The 16,836-nt window shown below is 38.5% G+C and overlaps 1 protein-coding gene across 5 annotated transcripts in view; it reads right to left on the bottom strand.

Annotated features, from left to right (window-relative positions):
* TPH1 (tryptophan hydroxylase 1) overlaps positions 1-16,616 on the bottom strand; it is a 37,513-nt gene extending 20,897 nt beyond the window's left edge. Inside the window, exons 1-5 of one of the 5 annotated variants that reach the window (XM_069554230.1) lie at positions 16,239-16,616; positions 15,642-15,811; positions 10,144-10,211; positions 8,772-8,908; positions 5,171-5,354 (exon numbers count right to left, since the gene is read on the bottom strand). In XM_069554230.1, the coding sequence (XP_069410331.1) occupies positions 5,171-5,354; positions 8,772-8,888 (301 nt within the window). In that variant the 5' untranslated portion in view covers positions 8,889-8,908; positions 10,144-10,211; positions 15,642-15,811; positions 16,239-16,616. Of the gene's footprint in view, positions 1-5,170; positions 5,355-8,771; positions 8,909-10,125; positions 10,212-15,641; positions 15,812-16,139 lie in introns of all 5 variants that reach the window. The other 4 variants (XM_069554229.1, XM_069554233.1, XM_069554231.1 and 1 more) reach the window with 4 other exon arrangements.
* Positions 16,617-16,836: the final 220 nt, after the last annotated feature.

Genomic DNA, 16,836 nt, shown 5'->3' with positions numbered 1-16,836 from the left:
CTGAAAGTGAAGGGCTGGAAAAAGATATACCACGCAAACAGAGACCAAAAGAAAGCAGGAGTGGCAATACTCATATCCGATAAAATAGACTTTAAAACAAAGGCTGTGAAAAGAGACAAAGAAGGCCACTACGTAATGATCAAAGGAACAATCCAAGAAGAAGATATAACAATTATAAATATATACGCACCCAATATAGGAGCACCGCAATATGTAAGACAAATGCTAACAAGTATGAAAGGGGAAATCAACAATAACACAATAATAGTGGGAGACTTTAATACCCCACTCACACCTATGGACAGATCAACTAAACAGAAAATTAACAAAGAAACGCAAACTTTAAATGATACATTAGATCAGTTAGACCTAATTGATATCTATAGGACATTTCACCCCAAAACAATGAATTTCACCTTTTTTTCAAGTGCTCATGGAACCTTCTCCAGGATAGATCACATCCTGGGCCATAAATCTAAACTTGATAAATTAAAAAAAATCGAAATCATTCCAAGCATCTTTTCTGACCATAATGCATTAAGATTAGATCTCAATTACAGGAGAAAAACTATTAAAAATTCCAACATATGGAGGTTGAACAACACACTTCTGAATAACCAACAAATCACAGAAGAAATCAAAAAAGAAATCAAAATATGCATAGAAACTAATGAAAATGAAAACACAACAACCCAAAACCTGTGGGACACTATAAAAGCAGTGCTAAGAGGAAAGTTCATAGCAATACAGGCATACCTCAAGAAACAAGAAAAAAGTCAAATAAATAACCTAACTCTACAACTAAAGCAACTAGAAAAGGAAGAATTGGAGAACCCCAGAGTAAGTAGAAGGAAAGAAATCTTAAAAATTAGGGCAGAAATAAATGCAAAAGAAACAAAAGAGACCATAGCAAAAATCAACAAAGCCAAAAGCTGGTTCTTTGAAAGGATAAATAAAATTGACAAACCATTAGCCAGACTCATCAAGAAGCAAAGAGAGAAAAATCAAATCAATAAAATTAGAAATGAAAATGGAGAGATCACAACAGACAACACAGAAATACAAAGGATCATAAGAGACTACTATCAGCAGTTGTATGCCAATAAAATGGACAACGTGGAAGAAATGGACAAATTCTTAGAAAAGTACAATTTTCCAAAACTGAACCAGGAAGAAATAGAAAATCTTAACAGACCCATCACAAGCACGGAAATTGAAACTGTAATCAGAAATCTTCCAGCGAACAAAAGCCCAGGTCCAGACGGCTTCACAGCTGAATTCTACCAAAAATTTCGAGAAGAGCTAACACCTATCCTACTCAAACTCTTCCAGAAAATTGCAGAGGAAGGTAAACTTCCAAACTCATTCTATGAGGCCACCATCACCCTAATACCAAAACCTGACAAAGATGTCACAAAAAAAGAAAACTACAGGCCAATATCACTGATGAACATAGATGCAAAAATCCTCAACAAAATTCTTGCAATCAGAATCCAACAACACATTAAAAAGATCATACACCATGACCAAGTGGGCTTTATCCCAGGGATGCAAGGATTCTTCAATATCCGCAAATCAATCAATGTAATTCACCACATTAACAAATTGAAAAATAAAAACCATATGATTATCTCAATAGATGCAGAGAAGGCCTCTGACAAAATTCAACATCCATTTATGATAAAAACTCTCCAGAAAGCAGGAATAGAAGGAACATACCTCAACATAATAAAAGCTATATATGACAAACCCACAGCAAACATTATCCTCAATGGTGAAAAATTGAAAGCATTTCCCCTAAAGTCAGGAACAAGACAAGGGTGTCCACTTTCACCACTACTATTCAACATAGTTCTGGAAGTTTTGGCCACAGCAATCAGAGCAGAAAAAGAAATCAAAGGAATCCAAATTGGAAAAGAAGTAAAACTCTCACTGTTTGCAGATGACATGATCCTCTACATGGAAAACCCTAAAGACTCCACCAGAAAATTACTAGAGCTCATCAATGAATATAGTAAAGCTGCAGGATATAAAATCAACACGCAGAAATCCCTTGCATTCCTATACACGAATAATGAGAAAGTAGAAAAAGAAATTAAGGAAACAATTCCATTCACCATTGCAATGAAAAGAATAAAATACTCAGGAATATATCTACCTAAAGAAACTAAAGACCTATATATAGAAAACTATAAAACACTGATGAAACAAAACAAAGAGGACACTAATAGATGGAGAAATATACCATGTTCATGGATCCGAAGAATCAATACAGTGAAAATGAGTATACTACCCAAAGCAATTTACAAATTCAATGCAATCCCTATCAAGCTACCAGCCACACTTTTCACAGAACTAGAACAAATAATTTCAAGATTTGTATGGAAATACAAAAAACCTCGAATAGCCAAAGCAATCTTGAGAAAGAAGAATGGAACTGGAGGAATCAACTTGCCTGACTTCAGGCTCTACTACAAAGCCACAGTCATCAAGACAGTATGGTACTAGCACAAAGACAGACATATAGATCAATGGAACAAAATAGAAAGCCCAGAGATAAATCCACACACATATGGACACCTTATCTTTGACAAAGGAGGCAAGAATATACAATGGAGAAAAAGACAATCTCTTTAACAAGTGGTGCTGGGAAAACTGGTCAACCACTTGTAAAAGAATGAAACTAGATCACTTTCTAACACCGCACACAAAAATAAACTCAAAATGGATTAAAGATCTAAATGTAAGATCAGAAACTATAAAACTCCTAGAGGAGAACATAGGCAAAACACTCTCAGACATAAATCACAGCAGGATCCTCTATGATCCACCTCCCAGAATTCTGGAAATAAAAGCAAAAATAAACAAATGGGATCTAGTTAAAATTAAAAGCTTCTGCACAACAAAGGAAAATATAAGCAAGGTGAAAAGACAGCCTTCTGAATGGGAGAAAATAATAGCAAATGAAGCAACTGACAAACAACTAATCTCAAAAATATACAAGCAACTTATGCAGCTCAATTTCAGAAAAATAAATGACCCAATCAAAAAATGGGCCACAGAACTAAATAGACATTTCTCCAAAGAAGACATACGGATGGCTAACAAACACATGAAAAGATGCTCAACATCACTCATTATTAGAGAAATGCAAATCAAAACCACAATGAGGTACCACTTCACACCAGTCAGAATGGCTGCGATCCAAAAATCTGCAAGCAATCAATGCTGGAGAGGGTGTGGAGAAAAGGGAACCCGCCTACACTGTTGGTGGGAATGCAAACTAGTACAGCCACTTTGGAGAACAGTGTGGAGATTCCTTAAAAAATTGCAAATAGAACTACCTTATGACCCAGCAATCCCACTTCTGGGCATACACACTGAGGAAGCCAGAATTGAAAGAGACACATGTACCCCAATGTTCATCGCAGCACTGTTTATAATAGCCAGGACATGGAAACAACCTAGATGTCCATCAGCAGATGAATGGATAAGAAAGCTGTGGTACATATACACAATGGAGTATTACTCAGCCGTTAAAAAGAATTCATTTGAATCAGTTCTGATGAGATGGATGAAACTGGAGCCAATTATACAGAGTGAAGTAAGCCAGAAAGAAAAACACCAATACAGTATACTAACACATATATATGGAATTTAGGAAGATGGCAATGACGACCCTGTATGCAAGACAGGAAAAAAGACACAGATGTGTATAATGGACTTTTGGACTCAGAGGGAGAGGGAGAGGGTGGGATGATTTGGGAGAATGGCATTCTAACATGTATACTATCATGTAAGAATTGAATAGCCAGTCTATGTCTGACGCAGGGTGCAGCATGCTTGGGGCTGGTGCAGGGGGATGACCCAGAGAGATGTTGTGGGGAGGGAGGTGGGAGGGGGGTTCATGTTTGGGAACGCATGTAAGAATTAAAGATTTTAAAATTTAAAAAATAAAAAACTAAAAAAAAAAAGCTAAAGTAATTATCCATTTAGTTGTACGTGTATACTTTTTCCCCCAAAAAATAAAAGTTTTCCATGAGAAAAAAAAAAAAAAAAGCTTTTACTATGTTTTACTGTAATGAAACCGTATATGGCTGTCTTACAGAAAAGAACTGGAATGACTCTAGGGTATGATTATTTTTTTATATCCCCATTTCTTAGTAGAAATATCTGACACAAGCTGCTGTTCCCTAAATATCAACTGAACAATTTAGCCACTATAAAACTCATCATTTTATAGACGAGGTAACCAAAGTCCAGGGCTTCCCAAGTAAAGAATCTGCCTGCCAATGCAGGGGACACAGGTTCGATCCCTGGGTCAGGAAGATCCCCTGGAGAACAGAATGGCAACCCACTCCAGTATTCTTGCCTGGAGAATCCCATGAACAGAGGAGCCTGGCGGGCTATAGTCCATGGGGTCACAAACAGCTGGACATGACTGAAGTGACTTAGCACACATAAGCATACAAACACATAACAGATGACAATCAGCACTTATTACATCCCCAATCTTGTAACATAATCTGAAGGGATTATTTAAAATTGAGGACCATATACAATAATGACTGATTTATTTGCTTGTGTTTTGCCCTAGGTAAACTACAAGGATTTTTTCACAATAGAGATTTTAGACTATATCCTTGCTATCTGAGCATCCAAAAACTTAGAGGGCTTTACTGCTTTTCCATTTGGTTTTGGTGGAAGTGAGGGCAAGGAAGAATGTATTTCACATATAAAGTATTTCATATCATAGTTGTCAGTAATTGTCAACAGTTTCAGCAGATTTAAATATCCATTTAATATCTGCTAAGAATCTGCCCTGTAAGAGTTATTAAGTGCTCAGAGATTGTGAATTTGAGATTTGTGAAACCAAGAAATGCCTGACAATTTAAAAATTGAGATAACTAAATGGATTTCTAACTATTCTGAATTCTTTATTATACTCAAGGTTTCCTTTTCTCTTCTCTCACCTTTGATAAAATGTTGCTTTATAATTTTTCTTTAGCACCTTGAGCAGTTACATTTTGTATTTCTTTATTATCAGATTGTAAGCAATTTGAAGAGACAGTGTTTGATTTTTACTTTCATGCCTTTAAGATAAACATAAGATCAGACACATATATTATGCACTTTATCATCTGAGTAGCATTTTCACCTTTCAACTTACCGTCTTCCTTCACAGTAAAATTATCTGGTAGATTCACAGAGAGAATATTAGAATGAGACTTCAATAGATGAAAAATATCATTCAGTTGTTCTCTACTGATATCACAGTCAACAAAAATCTCAAATTCTGAGCTTCTTCTCTTTGATTTTCGGGACTCGATGTGTAACAGGTTCACATGCTTCTCCTGTGGAAAGAAGAAGGTGAAGAGTATCCATGGCTGCCGCAAATGGTTATAGTCTCTGAGCGAACTGCTTTCATTACTGCTGAAAATCAATCTCATCATTTGTCACGGTAGCCAGCGGGGGGGAAAGTCCATTTCCAGTCCTGCCAGCAGCAAAACAATTCCTCCTAAATGTTAGGTACTTTTTTTTTAAGTTTGAAAAATTCATCACACCCTCCAGAAACCAATAAATGAAATGAACACCCACTAGGGAGTCCCCCAGATTTCCACAACTGATTGGCATTCAAATCAAAAGACCTAGTCTCCTAGATGAAAAGAACTCTTTGAAAATTCTCACAAATAAAGGCTAGCTTTTTGAAAAAGTTATCTTAGTGTCTAGTCCTTCAGAAAGAAAAGTTTCCTTTGAAAAAATCCATTTACTAAAACTAGATGAACAGCTTGAACACAAAATGTTGAATACCTCCAATCTCCTAGGCTACAAACTCAAGTAACAAGCTGAATCAGATTGCTTCGTCTGATGTCTTCCCATGCCAGCCTGAGCTATGGGTGCCATATGTGTAAACCTGCTAGGGGAGGGTATCTTCTGTTACCAATTTGGGTAGTGAGGGAAAACCCTGGTGGCATAATCATGAAACATAAGAACCAATCATCCAACCTCTAAAAAGTGAGAAAGAGTAGATGCTCTCCAATATTAACATGTCGAATCTAAATTAATTTTATGAACACCTGTATAGCCAGGTAAGGGCGGTGAAGCATATGAAGAAAGACAAGACATACAAGGAGCTGACAATCTAGTTGGCTAATACATGAAAGACTAAGTGTGTGTGTGTGTGTGTGTGCACGCAGGCATGCACGCACGCACACGCTCAGTCGTGTCCAACTTTTTGTGGCTCTGTGGACTGTAGCCCCCAAGGATCCTCCTCTGTCCATGGAATTTTCCAGGCAAGAATACTGGAGTGGGTTGTCATTTCCTACTCCAGAGGATCTTCCCCGCCCAGGGATCAAACCTTCATTTCTTGTGTCTCCTGCATCGGCAAGTGGATTCTTTACCACTAGCACCACCTAGCGAGCCTGAAAGACTTCAGAAAATACAAATAGTTTGGCTTCAGGGGCAGAAGATGTTCCACAAAGGGAAAAAGCATCATGAGCTAGAGAAAGTAGAAGCTTCTATGAAGTAGATAGGAACTGAGGCGAGTCTTAATAAACAGAAGGGGAGAAGTGGGATTCCAAACAAAAGGGACTTGTATGAGTAAAAGTAGGGATGAGATAATTATCAGGGAGCATGAACTTGATAAATAACAACAGAGAGTGAGTGTCAGGGATGTTGGGAACTGGAATAGGCAGGGTTCATCCTGGAATGTAGAATCTATCATGGAACCAATAGAAGAAAGTGAGCTACAAATACTGGAGCTGATCAGGAACAAAGGAGAGTTTCAGTGAATCTATTTCTTATGAATTTTATAAGAAATATTTTTTGAATGATTACTTGAACAAATGTAAAGCTATACATTATGTTTTTGGAGAAAAAGACACAAAATGTCATTTCTTCCTAAATCAATCTAAAATTGAGTGCTATTAAAATAAAAATATTGATGGAATGTGGCAAGGAAATATAATCAAATAATTTAAAAGTCCATCCAGGAGAAAAATTTAGTCAAGAAGATACAAGAAAATTCCAGTAAAGTTAAAGCAATAAGTGAGACATTCCCTATCAGATATTTCAATTACAGAGAGGCACAGAGAGGTTAAGCAGTTTACCCAAAGGCACACAGTTAGTAAGTGTTCAAGCTGGAATTCAAAGTCAGGCTGTCCAAATCCATAGTCTATGCCCTTAAACACTACGTTGTAATCTTGTACTAGGTACATAAAGAAATAAAAAGTCAGAATAATGGATAATATGGCTTTTCTCTGAGCAAGATTTACATAATCTTAATAATGAAAACACTAAAGACTGATATAGCCAAAAATTGGGGCATAACTACTCTGGGAAGGTGGGGGAAAGGGGAGTTGAGGAGACCTCTAGAAAGGGAGTTGTGCCAAGGAAGCTAAATGTTTACTTCTATCGGAGAAAACCAATAGGTAATATCTACAAATGGAAAAATCAAGAAATAGCAGCAGAATACACATATTGTTTATAAATGTAGAAGTTAATACCATACAATATAGTTAAAAGAGTTGAAAATGGTTGCCCCCTATAGGTTGAAAAAGTGAAAAAAGAGAAAGTCAAACCTGGGTCTCCTGCAGTGCAGACAGATTCTTTACCATCTGAGCCACCAGCGAAGCTCAGTGGATAGGAATCCGCCAGCTAATGCAGAGGTCACGAGTTCACTCCCTGGGTCAGTAAGATCCCCTGGGGAAGGGAAAGGCAACCCATGCCAGTATCCTTGCCTGGGAGAGGAGCCTGGCAGGCTACAGTGCATGGGGTCACAGAAGAGTCAAACACAACTTAGTGACTAGACAACAACAACAATCATCTCTCTACTAACATAACTGTTCAGTGTTTGTCTTCTGCACTGGACTGTGTGCACTGGGAGGACGGGCACTGGGTCTGCTCTGCTCCCCTTTATCCAGCAGGGCACTGTGCCCTTAGTGAAGTGAAGTTGCTCAGTCGTGTCCAACTCTTTGCGACCCCATGGACTGTAGCCTACCAGGCTCCTCTGTCCATGGGATTTTCCAGGCAATAGTACTGGAGTGGATTGCCATTTCCTTCTCCAGAGGATCTTCCCAATCCAGGGATCAAACCCGGGTCTCCCACATTGTAGACAGACGCTTTACCATCTGAGCCACTAGGGGGGAAGTACCGTGCCCTTCAGTTCAGTTCAGTTCAGTTGCTCAGCCGTGTCCAAGTCTTTGCAACCCCATGAATCACAACTGGCACTCAGTAAGCACTCGTGTTCTGACTGGCTGACCCAATTTCCTTAAGACAGATTTATGAAAGTGAAACTACTGGGCCGAAATGTGTGAACACTTTCAGACTCACAATACATATTGCCAGATTGTTTCCCTACATATCACAGCAATTTTCCTTCACATCAAAGGTATAGTTAAGTGCCAAATGCACTGAAGCTCTGACAGTAAGGAGTAGTATAATTGTAGAATCCTTGCTATTTTGCTGTATAAAAATATAATTTAACATATTAATATCAATGATATCATTAAAATCTGAATATTTATTTAGCTAAAATTAAAATTTGCTTCCTCAAAATCTATGAAGTAAATCTTTCTTTCTCCACTTCATTACTTAAGTAATAACTTGTTTCTATAAATTGTTTGTATCCCTTGCCCACCTGATAGAACTGAGCAATATTTTAGAAATTTAAATGCTTAAAACATTTCTGTAGTCCACCAATGACGAATTTACAAATAATCTTATAGATCCATTTCATAAAAGTTTTATGCAAAAATATGGAGAATATTTACCTGGAAGATTTTCAGTGCTTTCATAAGTCCTCCAACTTCATTTTTTAAGGAAAAAATAAGGGTTGCTCTTTCCCTTTCAAAGGAATGGTCTTTGTTATCCTTATTGTCTTCAATCATGATCAGTTTGGTGTACTTCTCTAAAAACAAAGTATGAAAATAGAAAGATCTAAAAAAGAAAGTTATGCGATGTAGGCAATGTTTGATAATACAGATATTTGAAACTCAGACAATATTTGATAACATTAACCAAGTTTTAGTTTCTTCACCTATAAAACATGAGTGTACAGATATACTTTGCAAGGCCATAATGAGACCAAAATAAGCTAAAAGATTGCCTAGCATAGTACTTAGAATATAACAGGCATACAATACATGTTAGTAGTTTCTTTCTCTCTTTTTTCCTAATCCAGTGCTTTCAGGGTATGACTCAAGCCCATGGGCTTCTTGCAGTCGTCCTGACTGTTGTGGTCTGAACTGAGCACCCTTCCTCTATGAGAACCTACCTCCTCTCCCCCTACAATTTTAGCACTTTGTTAAACTAGATCTTTCTTGTTTTTTTAGTGTCAGATGTACAACTTAGTGATTCAGTGTTTTCATAGATTATATTCCATTTAAAATTATCATAAAATACTGATATATTCTCTGTGCTGTATAATATATATATCCTTGTAGCTTATTTATTTTATAGGTAGTAATTTTTACTGTTAATCTCCTATGCTATTTTGCCCCTTCCTCCTCTACTCTCCCACTGGTAACCACCAGCTGTTCTCTCTATCTGTAAGTCTGTTTCTGTTATTTTCATTTACTTGTTTCATATTTTAGATTTCACATGCAAGTGATAATATACAGGATTTGTCTTTCTCTGACTTATTTCAGTAAGCATCATACCCTCGGGGTCCATCCATATTGCTGCCAATGGCAGAATTTCATTCTTTTTATGGCTAATATTCCATTGCATATGTATACATATTTATATATTGTTGTTGTTCAGCCACTAAATCATGTCCAGCTCTCACAAGGCTCCTCTGTCCTTCACTATCTCCCGGAGTTTACTCAAATTCATGTCCATTGAACGGGTGATGCCATCCAACCATCTCGTCCTCTGCTGCCCCCTTCTTTTGCATTCAATCATATATATATGTCTCTGTGTCTTGGCTATTATAAATAATGCTACTGTGAATACTGGGGCACGTGTATCTTTTCAAAGTAGTGTTTTCATTTTCTTTGAGTGTAAGCCCAAGAGGAATTTCTGGATCACATAGTAGTTCTATTTTTAGTTTTTTGAGGCACTTCCATACTGTTTTCCAAGTGGCTGCACCAATTTACATTCCCACCAGCAAAGCAGAAGGGTTACCTTTTCTCCACATCTCACCATTTGTTAATTGTAGTTATACTGGGTCTTGAATGGCTTTCCTCAAAAGTGTCACTCATACATGGCTTCTAAAAAGAGAGCAAACTCCTTCAGAACAGGGATAGGGCCTTTTATTTCTTTTGTAAATTCAAGAGTCTGGACAGCTCTGGACACAGGTGGACTAGATGGATAACTGCTAGCCTAGAGAATTCTGGTTCCAGCTAAGTATGTGCTTTCTCTCTGACTGTGGAATCCCCTAGGCCATGAGCCCTGAAGCCATTTTAGTATTGGCCTACAAATGCCATATGATTACAAATACAACTGTGTGTATATGTGTTGAGGAAGGTGAGAATAGTGTAGCAGATAGATGTAGGGTACAGTAACTTTGTACTGGTGACTCTCAATTGACAAATACACACTTGAGAAATAAGATTTAGATTAGTAAATGGAAACAGCATGTTGAAGATTTACGGTTATTAGTTTTCTTTGGGTTATTAATTCTTCCTAATTGCCCAGTTTTACATCATTGTTCTAGCAGAACTGACGTTTAACAACTTAAATTGACATAACCAATCTCACTGCCTTTTGCCACCTTGCATGCATTGATCCAAGACTGTGGAGCAAGTATCATAGGATGGCATGGGCTTGAAGCCAGAGAGACTGTGTTCCAGTACCCCGCAGTTCAAACTTCACGAACTCGTGGAAGCCTTCCCTGACCTCCTCAAGTCAACCCCTAGTGTTGATTCTCATTGCACCAGATACTTCCTACTCATAACAGCAGTCACAGGTGCAGCTGTAGCTCACCTGTATATATGGTTGTTCTGTATTTACAACTAGCCTATGAGTTCCGTGGGGGGCAGGGATCACATATACTTTCATTCACCATTGTTAGTACCTAGCACAGTCTCTGCACATAACAGGGACCAAACAGATGTCACACAATGAATAAATGAATGACACTGGCGACAGACATGGTCCCTACCCTCAGGAAACTATAAGAGTCTTATATAGAAGAACAATGTGAAGGCTAAGCACTGTAACAGAGAACACAGATGGTAGAGTGATGGCAGTGGCTAGATTAATTATCTCACTGTGTATTTAGAGGTGCTTCACTGAAGATGTGTTTGGATTCCTCTCCTAAAGAAAAAGGGGAAAGAGTTCATGAGGATGTGAAAGACGACGGATGACTGGGGAAAGACAACAGGAGGTGACCAAGTATTTCAGAGCACTGAGGGATCACGTAGGCATGGTAAGCAGGTCAGATCCTTCAAAAGGCTCTGTGCAGTTAATGCAGAGGAGTTTGGACTTGATCTTCTATGCCCATCCAGATACCCATCTCAGGTACCCATACAATGACCAGCCCGATGAAAGGCTAAATGAGAAAAGTTAGGACAAGGTAATTTTCCATTAAGCTAAATTCTTGGCTTGGAAATGCTTTCTATAGGCTGATGCAAAATGAGGGGCTTCATGAATTTCTGTCCTTCTGACCAGAGAACTTTGTGAGTTTTCTCTTTTGGCCATAATGCCCTTTTTAAAACCCATACTGTGTAACATTTGGGGGTACCTTATAAGAAGTAACCCTAAGAGCCCTATCTGGCTTGATAGAGGTTATAAAGTACCAAATAAAGCTCAGGAATTTCCAACTGTATGGTCATAAACAATAGTCTGCTACTAAATTTGCCAATGGAGTACAATTTTCTGTTTCAGAATCCAGTCTTTGATACCTTTGAAATTTAGTTTTAAAAAATATTTATCAGGCAGATACTAAGTTGAAGGACTTCTACATATAAGTTCAGAGAGTGTGAAGATAAATAATTTCCCATGCCATGATAACAAGACTCCATCCATTTTTAACAAACCAAGAGGTGGGTAAGGGAACTGATACATGTCAAATGCCTATATATATCATGCACTAATATTGTCCCATATAATTCTCATAAAAAATCTTGGTGGAGAGAGATAGGAATTATATTCATTTTATAAATGAGAAACCTGAAGCTCAGAGAAACTAATCTGTCCATGGTAACACAGCTAGAAATGTTAAGAACACAGATTGAAAACTGGCCTATGAAAATGTGAATGCTAATGTGTGTATCTGCCTTCACAGAATTACCCTAAAAATGTTCAGAAACACAAAAAGTAGAGCAAAATTCCTAGGATCTAGTTGAAAGTTGATGTCTCAGATGAACTAGATATCTACCTTGGCATCTTCTCAACCACTATTTACACTGCAACAGTGTAAGGAAATATCTAATCACTGGTCTAACATTTGTCAGTGTATGACCTTGGGCACACTACCTAACTTTTCTAATACAGCAAAGCAACCAAACAGTTAATCAGAACTCACAGCATTCAAAACTTGCTTACACATTTTAAACACATAATGTGACTTGGTATTCTGGTGTTTTCCCCAGAGAAGAAACTAAGCTACTTCGGGTATCCAAAAATATAAAATTCAAAATTTAACAAATACTTATCAAATCATTGAGATTAAAACTGAAACTGCTTAGATATTTCTAACCGTGTCAATCTATTCTCTGCAACTAAGACAATCTCTGTGTCAAATGCTTTAAAACCAAATGGCCAGTTAAACTTAATGATAATGTGGATTTTTTCTATGATTCAAATGATTACTAGTGGTAAAACAAATAAAATTTCAACACAAGCATATTTATGTGAATGAATTACTGTAGTCAGTATTATGGCAGTAAAGATGAAAAAGACAAAGAAGACTATTTGCCTCAAAGGAATTCACAGATTTATTATGAGGGAGAGGAGGAGAGACAGACTTTCCAGCAAGGACAAATAGGCAGAAGAGAACAGTATACTGAGATCCGAGCTATGATATCTGAGAAGCACACCAAACCTCACCTACTTCCTCACCCTGTGACCAATATCCCATGAGATTCTAAAAGTGTTGGAGATGGTTTGTGGCCCATCCCTAAGTCTCTGAGCAGAAAAGATTTATGGATGGGAAGTAAGACATCCAAAAAGGGATTTTCAGCTTCAAAGGAATTGACCATTTCTTAAGGCAAGCTTAATTATACACAGGAAATTCTGAATTGGTGGCTCTAGAGCTAAAAATTCAGGGATGGTCTCAGATTTGCATTCTTAGAGATGTGAAAACCTTTGGAAACAGTTCTTACGTGTCTAACCATCACTCAAAGACCATGCACTTTTTTTTTCTCACAGTATTGGTGACTTTATCCTATAGTATACAGCTGCCAAAAATAAGAGAGATGTAAAATGACAAAGCAGATTTCTGTAATAAATCCAACTACAAATCCATGTAGACAAGTTATAATTTCTATGTGCATTAATTTCCTTATATGCAAAATTGGATGGAGGCTAATTAGCCCCAAGTTTGTGGCTATAAGGAGAAGCAGTATAATATATGAAACTCTTAGAACAGATGCTGACCTACACTAAGTACTCAGTAAATATTAGCTCTAACAATGGGAAGTGCATCCCACATTTTCCAGTCTTTCAAAAAAAATATTAAACATAATAAAATTGATGTCCTAAAGTTCCCTGGCTAAAAACTTTTCTTTCCCTGGGAATTAAGCATTTCACAAGATAGTTATAAATCTACTTCTTATAATAGAAAGCACATGAAAAGATTCTGTTATGGCATAAAATTTAAGTATTCTTTTGTCTTGAGGTGTTTTTCAGTTTTATTTGTTTATTTGCTATGAAACCCCTAAGTGTATTAAGTTCAAAATCTCAAGTGAATAGTTTAGCAATTCTTTTGCAAACAAACAGATGAAGACTCCAAAGTACAATTTACTGAGTCAGTCTATATTTACTGAGTCCCCATTTTCCCTCATATTATCACCATAACATGCTGAAGTAACAGCATACTGAAAATATGAGTTATTTCCTGGTCTACCACTATTTTCAGAATATAAGCAAACTTTAACAACAAACAAGGAACAGAAAACAGGAAAGAAAAATGATGTTTTTTCCAGTCAGTGGTAACACCAACAGAGTTCAGATCTCCTGATAGTTCATCCTTCAACAGTCCCTCAGAGCTTAGAATGCAACTCTTCATATCAAACTGTATCAAGACTTTATTTCACATTTCAAACTGACCCTTGACCTCCTGTGGCAGGAGCCGCTGTAAGAAGGTACTAATGCTCATAGCTAATCCATCATTTTGGGCTTCATAATTCTTTCTTTTCTCCCTGGTTCTGAAATGGATCCAGTGTTGCCTAATGCGTGGGGGTAGAGGAAGGTGAAGGATACATTAACTGAATATTTATGACAGGTAGGGCATATACTGAGATTTTGAAATATTCCTATCCCTCTTGTTAAGTCAATATAAGAATGAAGTTTTGCAAAAGGGACTTCTGCTAAGAAACTAGAAGAAAAGAGTTCTCTCCACTCGCCAACTCTCACCCCAAAATCAACTTAAGAACATAGGGCTTTGATCTTTACTAAAATTTGGCCACAGCTTGACCTGATAGAACTTATGAAGCATTTTTATTCTGTCTTTATTGTTACTCCCAAACCCCTTTTAGAACCTAAACATTTTCCCCTTGTCACTTTTTTTCTTTCCCCCTTCAGGCTACCTACCCCCTCTTACTCCTTCAGGGGCAAAGCCCACCATACTACCCTAGTAAGATAAAAGGTTATGAACTATTCAATGGGTCACACTTGTTTGGACATATGTCTCATGAAGAAGTGTATATTTTACTTTGAAAGCAACACTCTAATAGGCCAGTGCCAACTGGTACTTCCCATTTTTCTGTGAGAGGCAGTGAGCTATTCTCCTATCACCTTTCCTGACCTGAGTAAAGATACACTGGGATATAGGAACCTGCCATGTGAAATGATGAACACATACCAAGAAGACAGTCTGAAGTCCAACATGCCCTTGGTATAGAAGAGGTCAAGGTGTTTACACTGACTGTTTTCTCCATTTAGTTTAATCTGTAACAGTGTGACTTAAATTTCTATGATCTAGGAAGTACAGCGCATTATTAAATTAAAGTATTTTGAGAGCATGGATGCTATTTGAAGACAGAATTAAAAGCTTCTAGAAAGACTGGTGTGAAAGAAGAGAACCCTCCAGAGAACCTTGATGTTCTTTTCTGAATGGAGGAAGGGAATGAGGATGAAAGTAAAGATGAAATAAAAAATAAAATATGAAAATGTGAAAAACATTATTTCAGGAAATAAAGGCACCAGCAAACAAAATGGTAATAGAAGATACATCCCTGCCTGAAGATAATCTGACAATAATACATCTCCAAATGAACTCCAGTGAACTTCATAGGTCACAGATTATAGCTTTACAGAACCATGTATAGTTATTTTAAGCTGTGCTCATTTCTACTTTTAAACCAAATAAGTGAATTCCATCCTTCTTTGAGAATTAATTCACAGGTGCAAACTTTCACTGGGTTCGAAAGTTCAACTCTAGTCTTTTTGCCCTAAGTCAATTAGAGTAGAGCATCAGTGGGGAGTTAATTTTAAACCTCTGTAAACCAAATGGCCAGAGGCAAGATTAAGCTTACCTCGACTATTAACAGGATCTGAACTAGTAGGTCGGATGCCTCTTTGTTAGCTGCAACCTTGTCCTGGAGCTCTTAGTCCTGTGTTGGGGTGGAGGTGATGAGATGAGATGCTGAGAGGCTTTGCATCAGAGACACCCTTCTCTTTGGGAGTGTCTAAGGGAAGGTTCCCTCTGCAGGAGTAGAAGGAAAAAAAGAGATGTTGCAGTTTGACACAGAAGAGAAGAGTGCGTCTGTTTCTGCTAGCATAGAGGAATCGTGCACTCTTGGGTTCACCTCCACTTCAATTCCCTCATCTGTAAAATTCAAGACATATCTACTTCACAGGGTTTGTTGGGGAGGTGAAATCAGATGACATGTAAAGAGCCTGTTTCTGGCACTCAAGAGGTCCTCAAAAATAGTATCTTTTCGCCCCAAAGAGAGTAGGCGGAAGGGAGAAGAATGAGTGAGCACAGGAGCACAATTTCGACTTCCCAGACCCAGCTCCCCACAAGCATTTACCTCCCGGAGGATGATCCTGCCTCTCCCCGAGCCAGCCCAACGCCCCCAAATCCTTGACTGTGGTCCCTGATCCCAATGAGAAGGCACCAACCCACTCACCTCGAAGGCAGCTTGGCTGTGAGCTAGGTCCGCGCGCAGCCTCGCGCTGCCCGCCTCTTATAGAGGCGGGCGTCAGAGCCGACCAATGGGAGCCCGAGACGGCCGTGCAGTGACCAATGAGGAAAGGGTTCGCCTGCCGGGCGGGGGTTGACGGGGCACCCAAGGAGCTGACCTCCTCTGGGTGCTGACTGTCCCTGCCAGCCTGCGCGGAGACTGGCACGCCTTAGCCTTTTAACTAAACTAATGTGAAGTGAAGTGAAGTGGCTCAGTCGTGTCCGACTCTTTGCGACCCCGTGGACTGTAGCCCACCAGGCTCCTCCGTCCATGGGATTCTCCAGGCAAGAATACTGGAGTGGGTTGCTATTTCCTTCTCCAGGGGTCATCCTTAACTACAGAAGTCCGACCAATATTAAGCAATCAAGTTGGAAATTCCCTCCAAATCAAGATAACATCCGTTATTGACATCGTAGCCTTGCACTGCTTTTCCTGCTTGGCGACAGAAGCAGGAATCCGCCGCCTCACCCCCACCCCACCTCCCAGAATATGTGCTCTTAGGTTAATAGTCCAGCCCAGCCTCATCGTTCTCTTGGTGCCTTCC

Source organism: Ovis canadensis, chromosome 15 (genome assembly GCF_042477335.2).
Source record: "Ovis canadensis isolate MfBH-ARS-UI-01 breed Bighorn chromosome 15, ARS-UI_OviCan_v2, whole genome shotgun sequence".
In the NCBI taxonomy this organism is placed as follows: domain Eukaryota; kingdom Metazoa; phylum Chordata; class Mammalia; order Artiodactyla; family Bovidae; genus Ovis; species Ovis canadensis.
The sequence above is the reverse complement of the archived record's forward strand: the minus strand, read 5'-3'. Positions and strand labels throughout refer to the sequence as shown.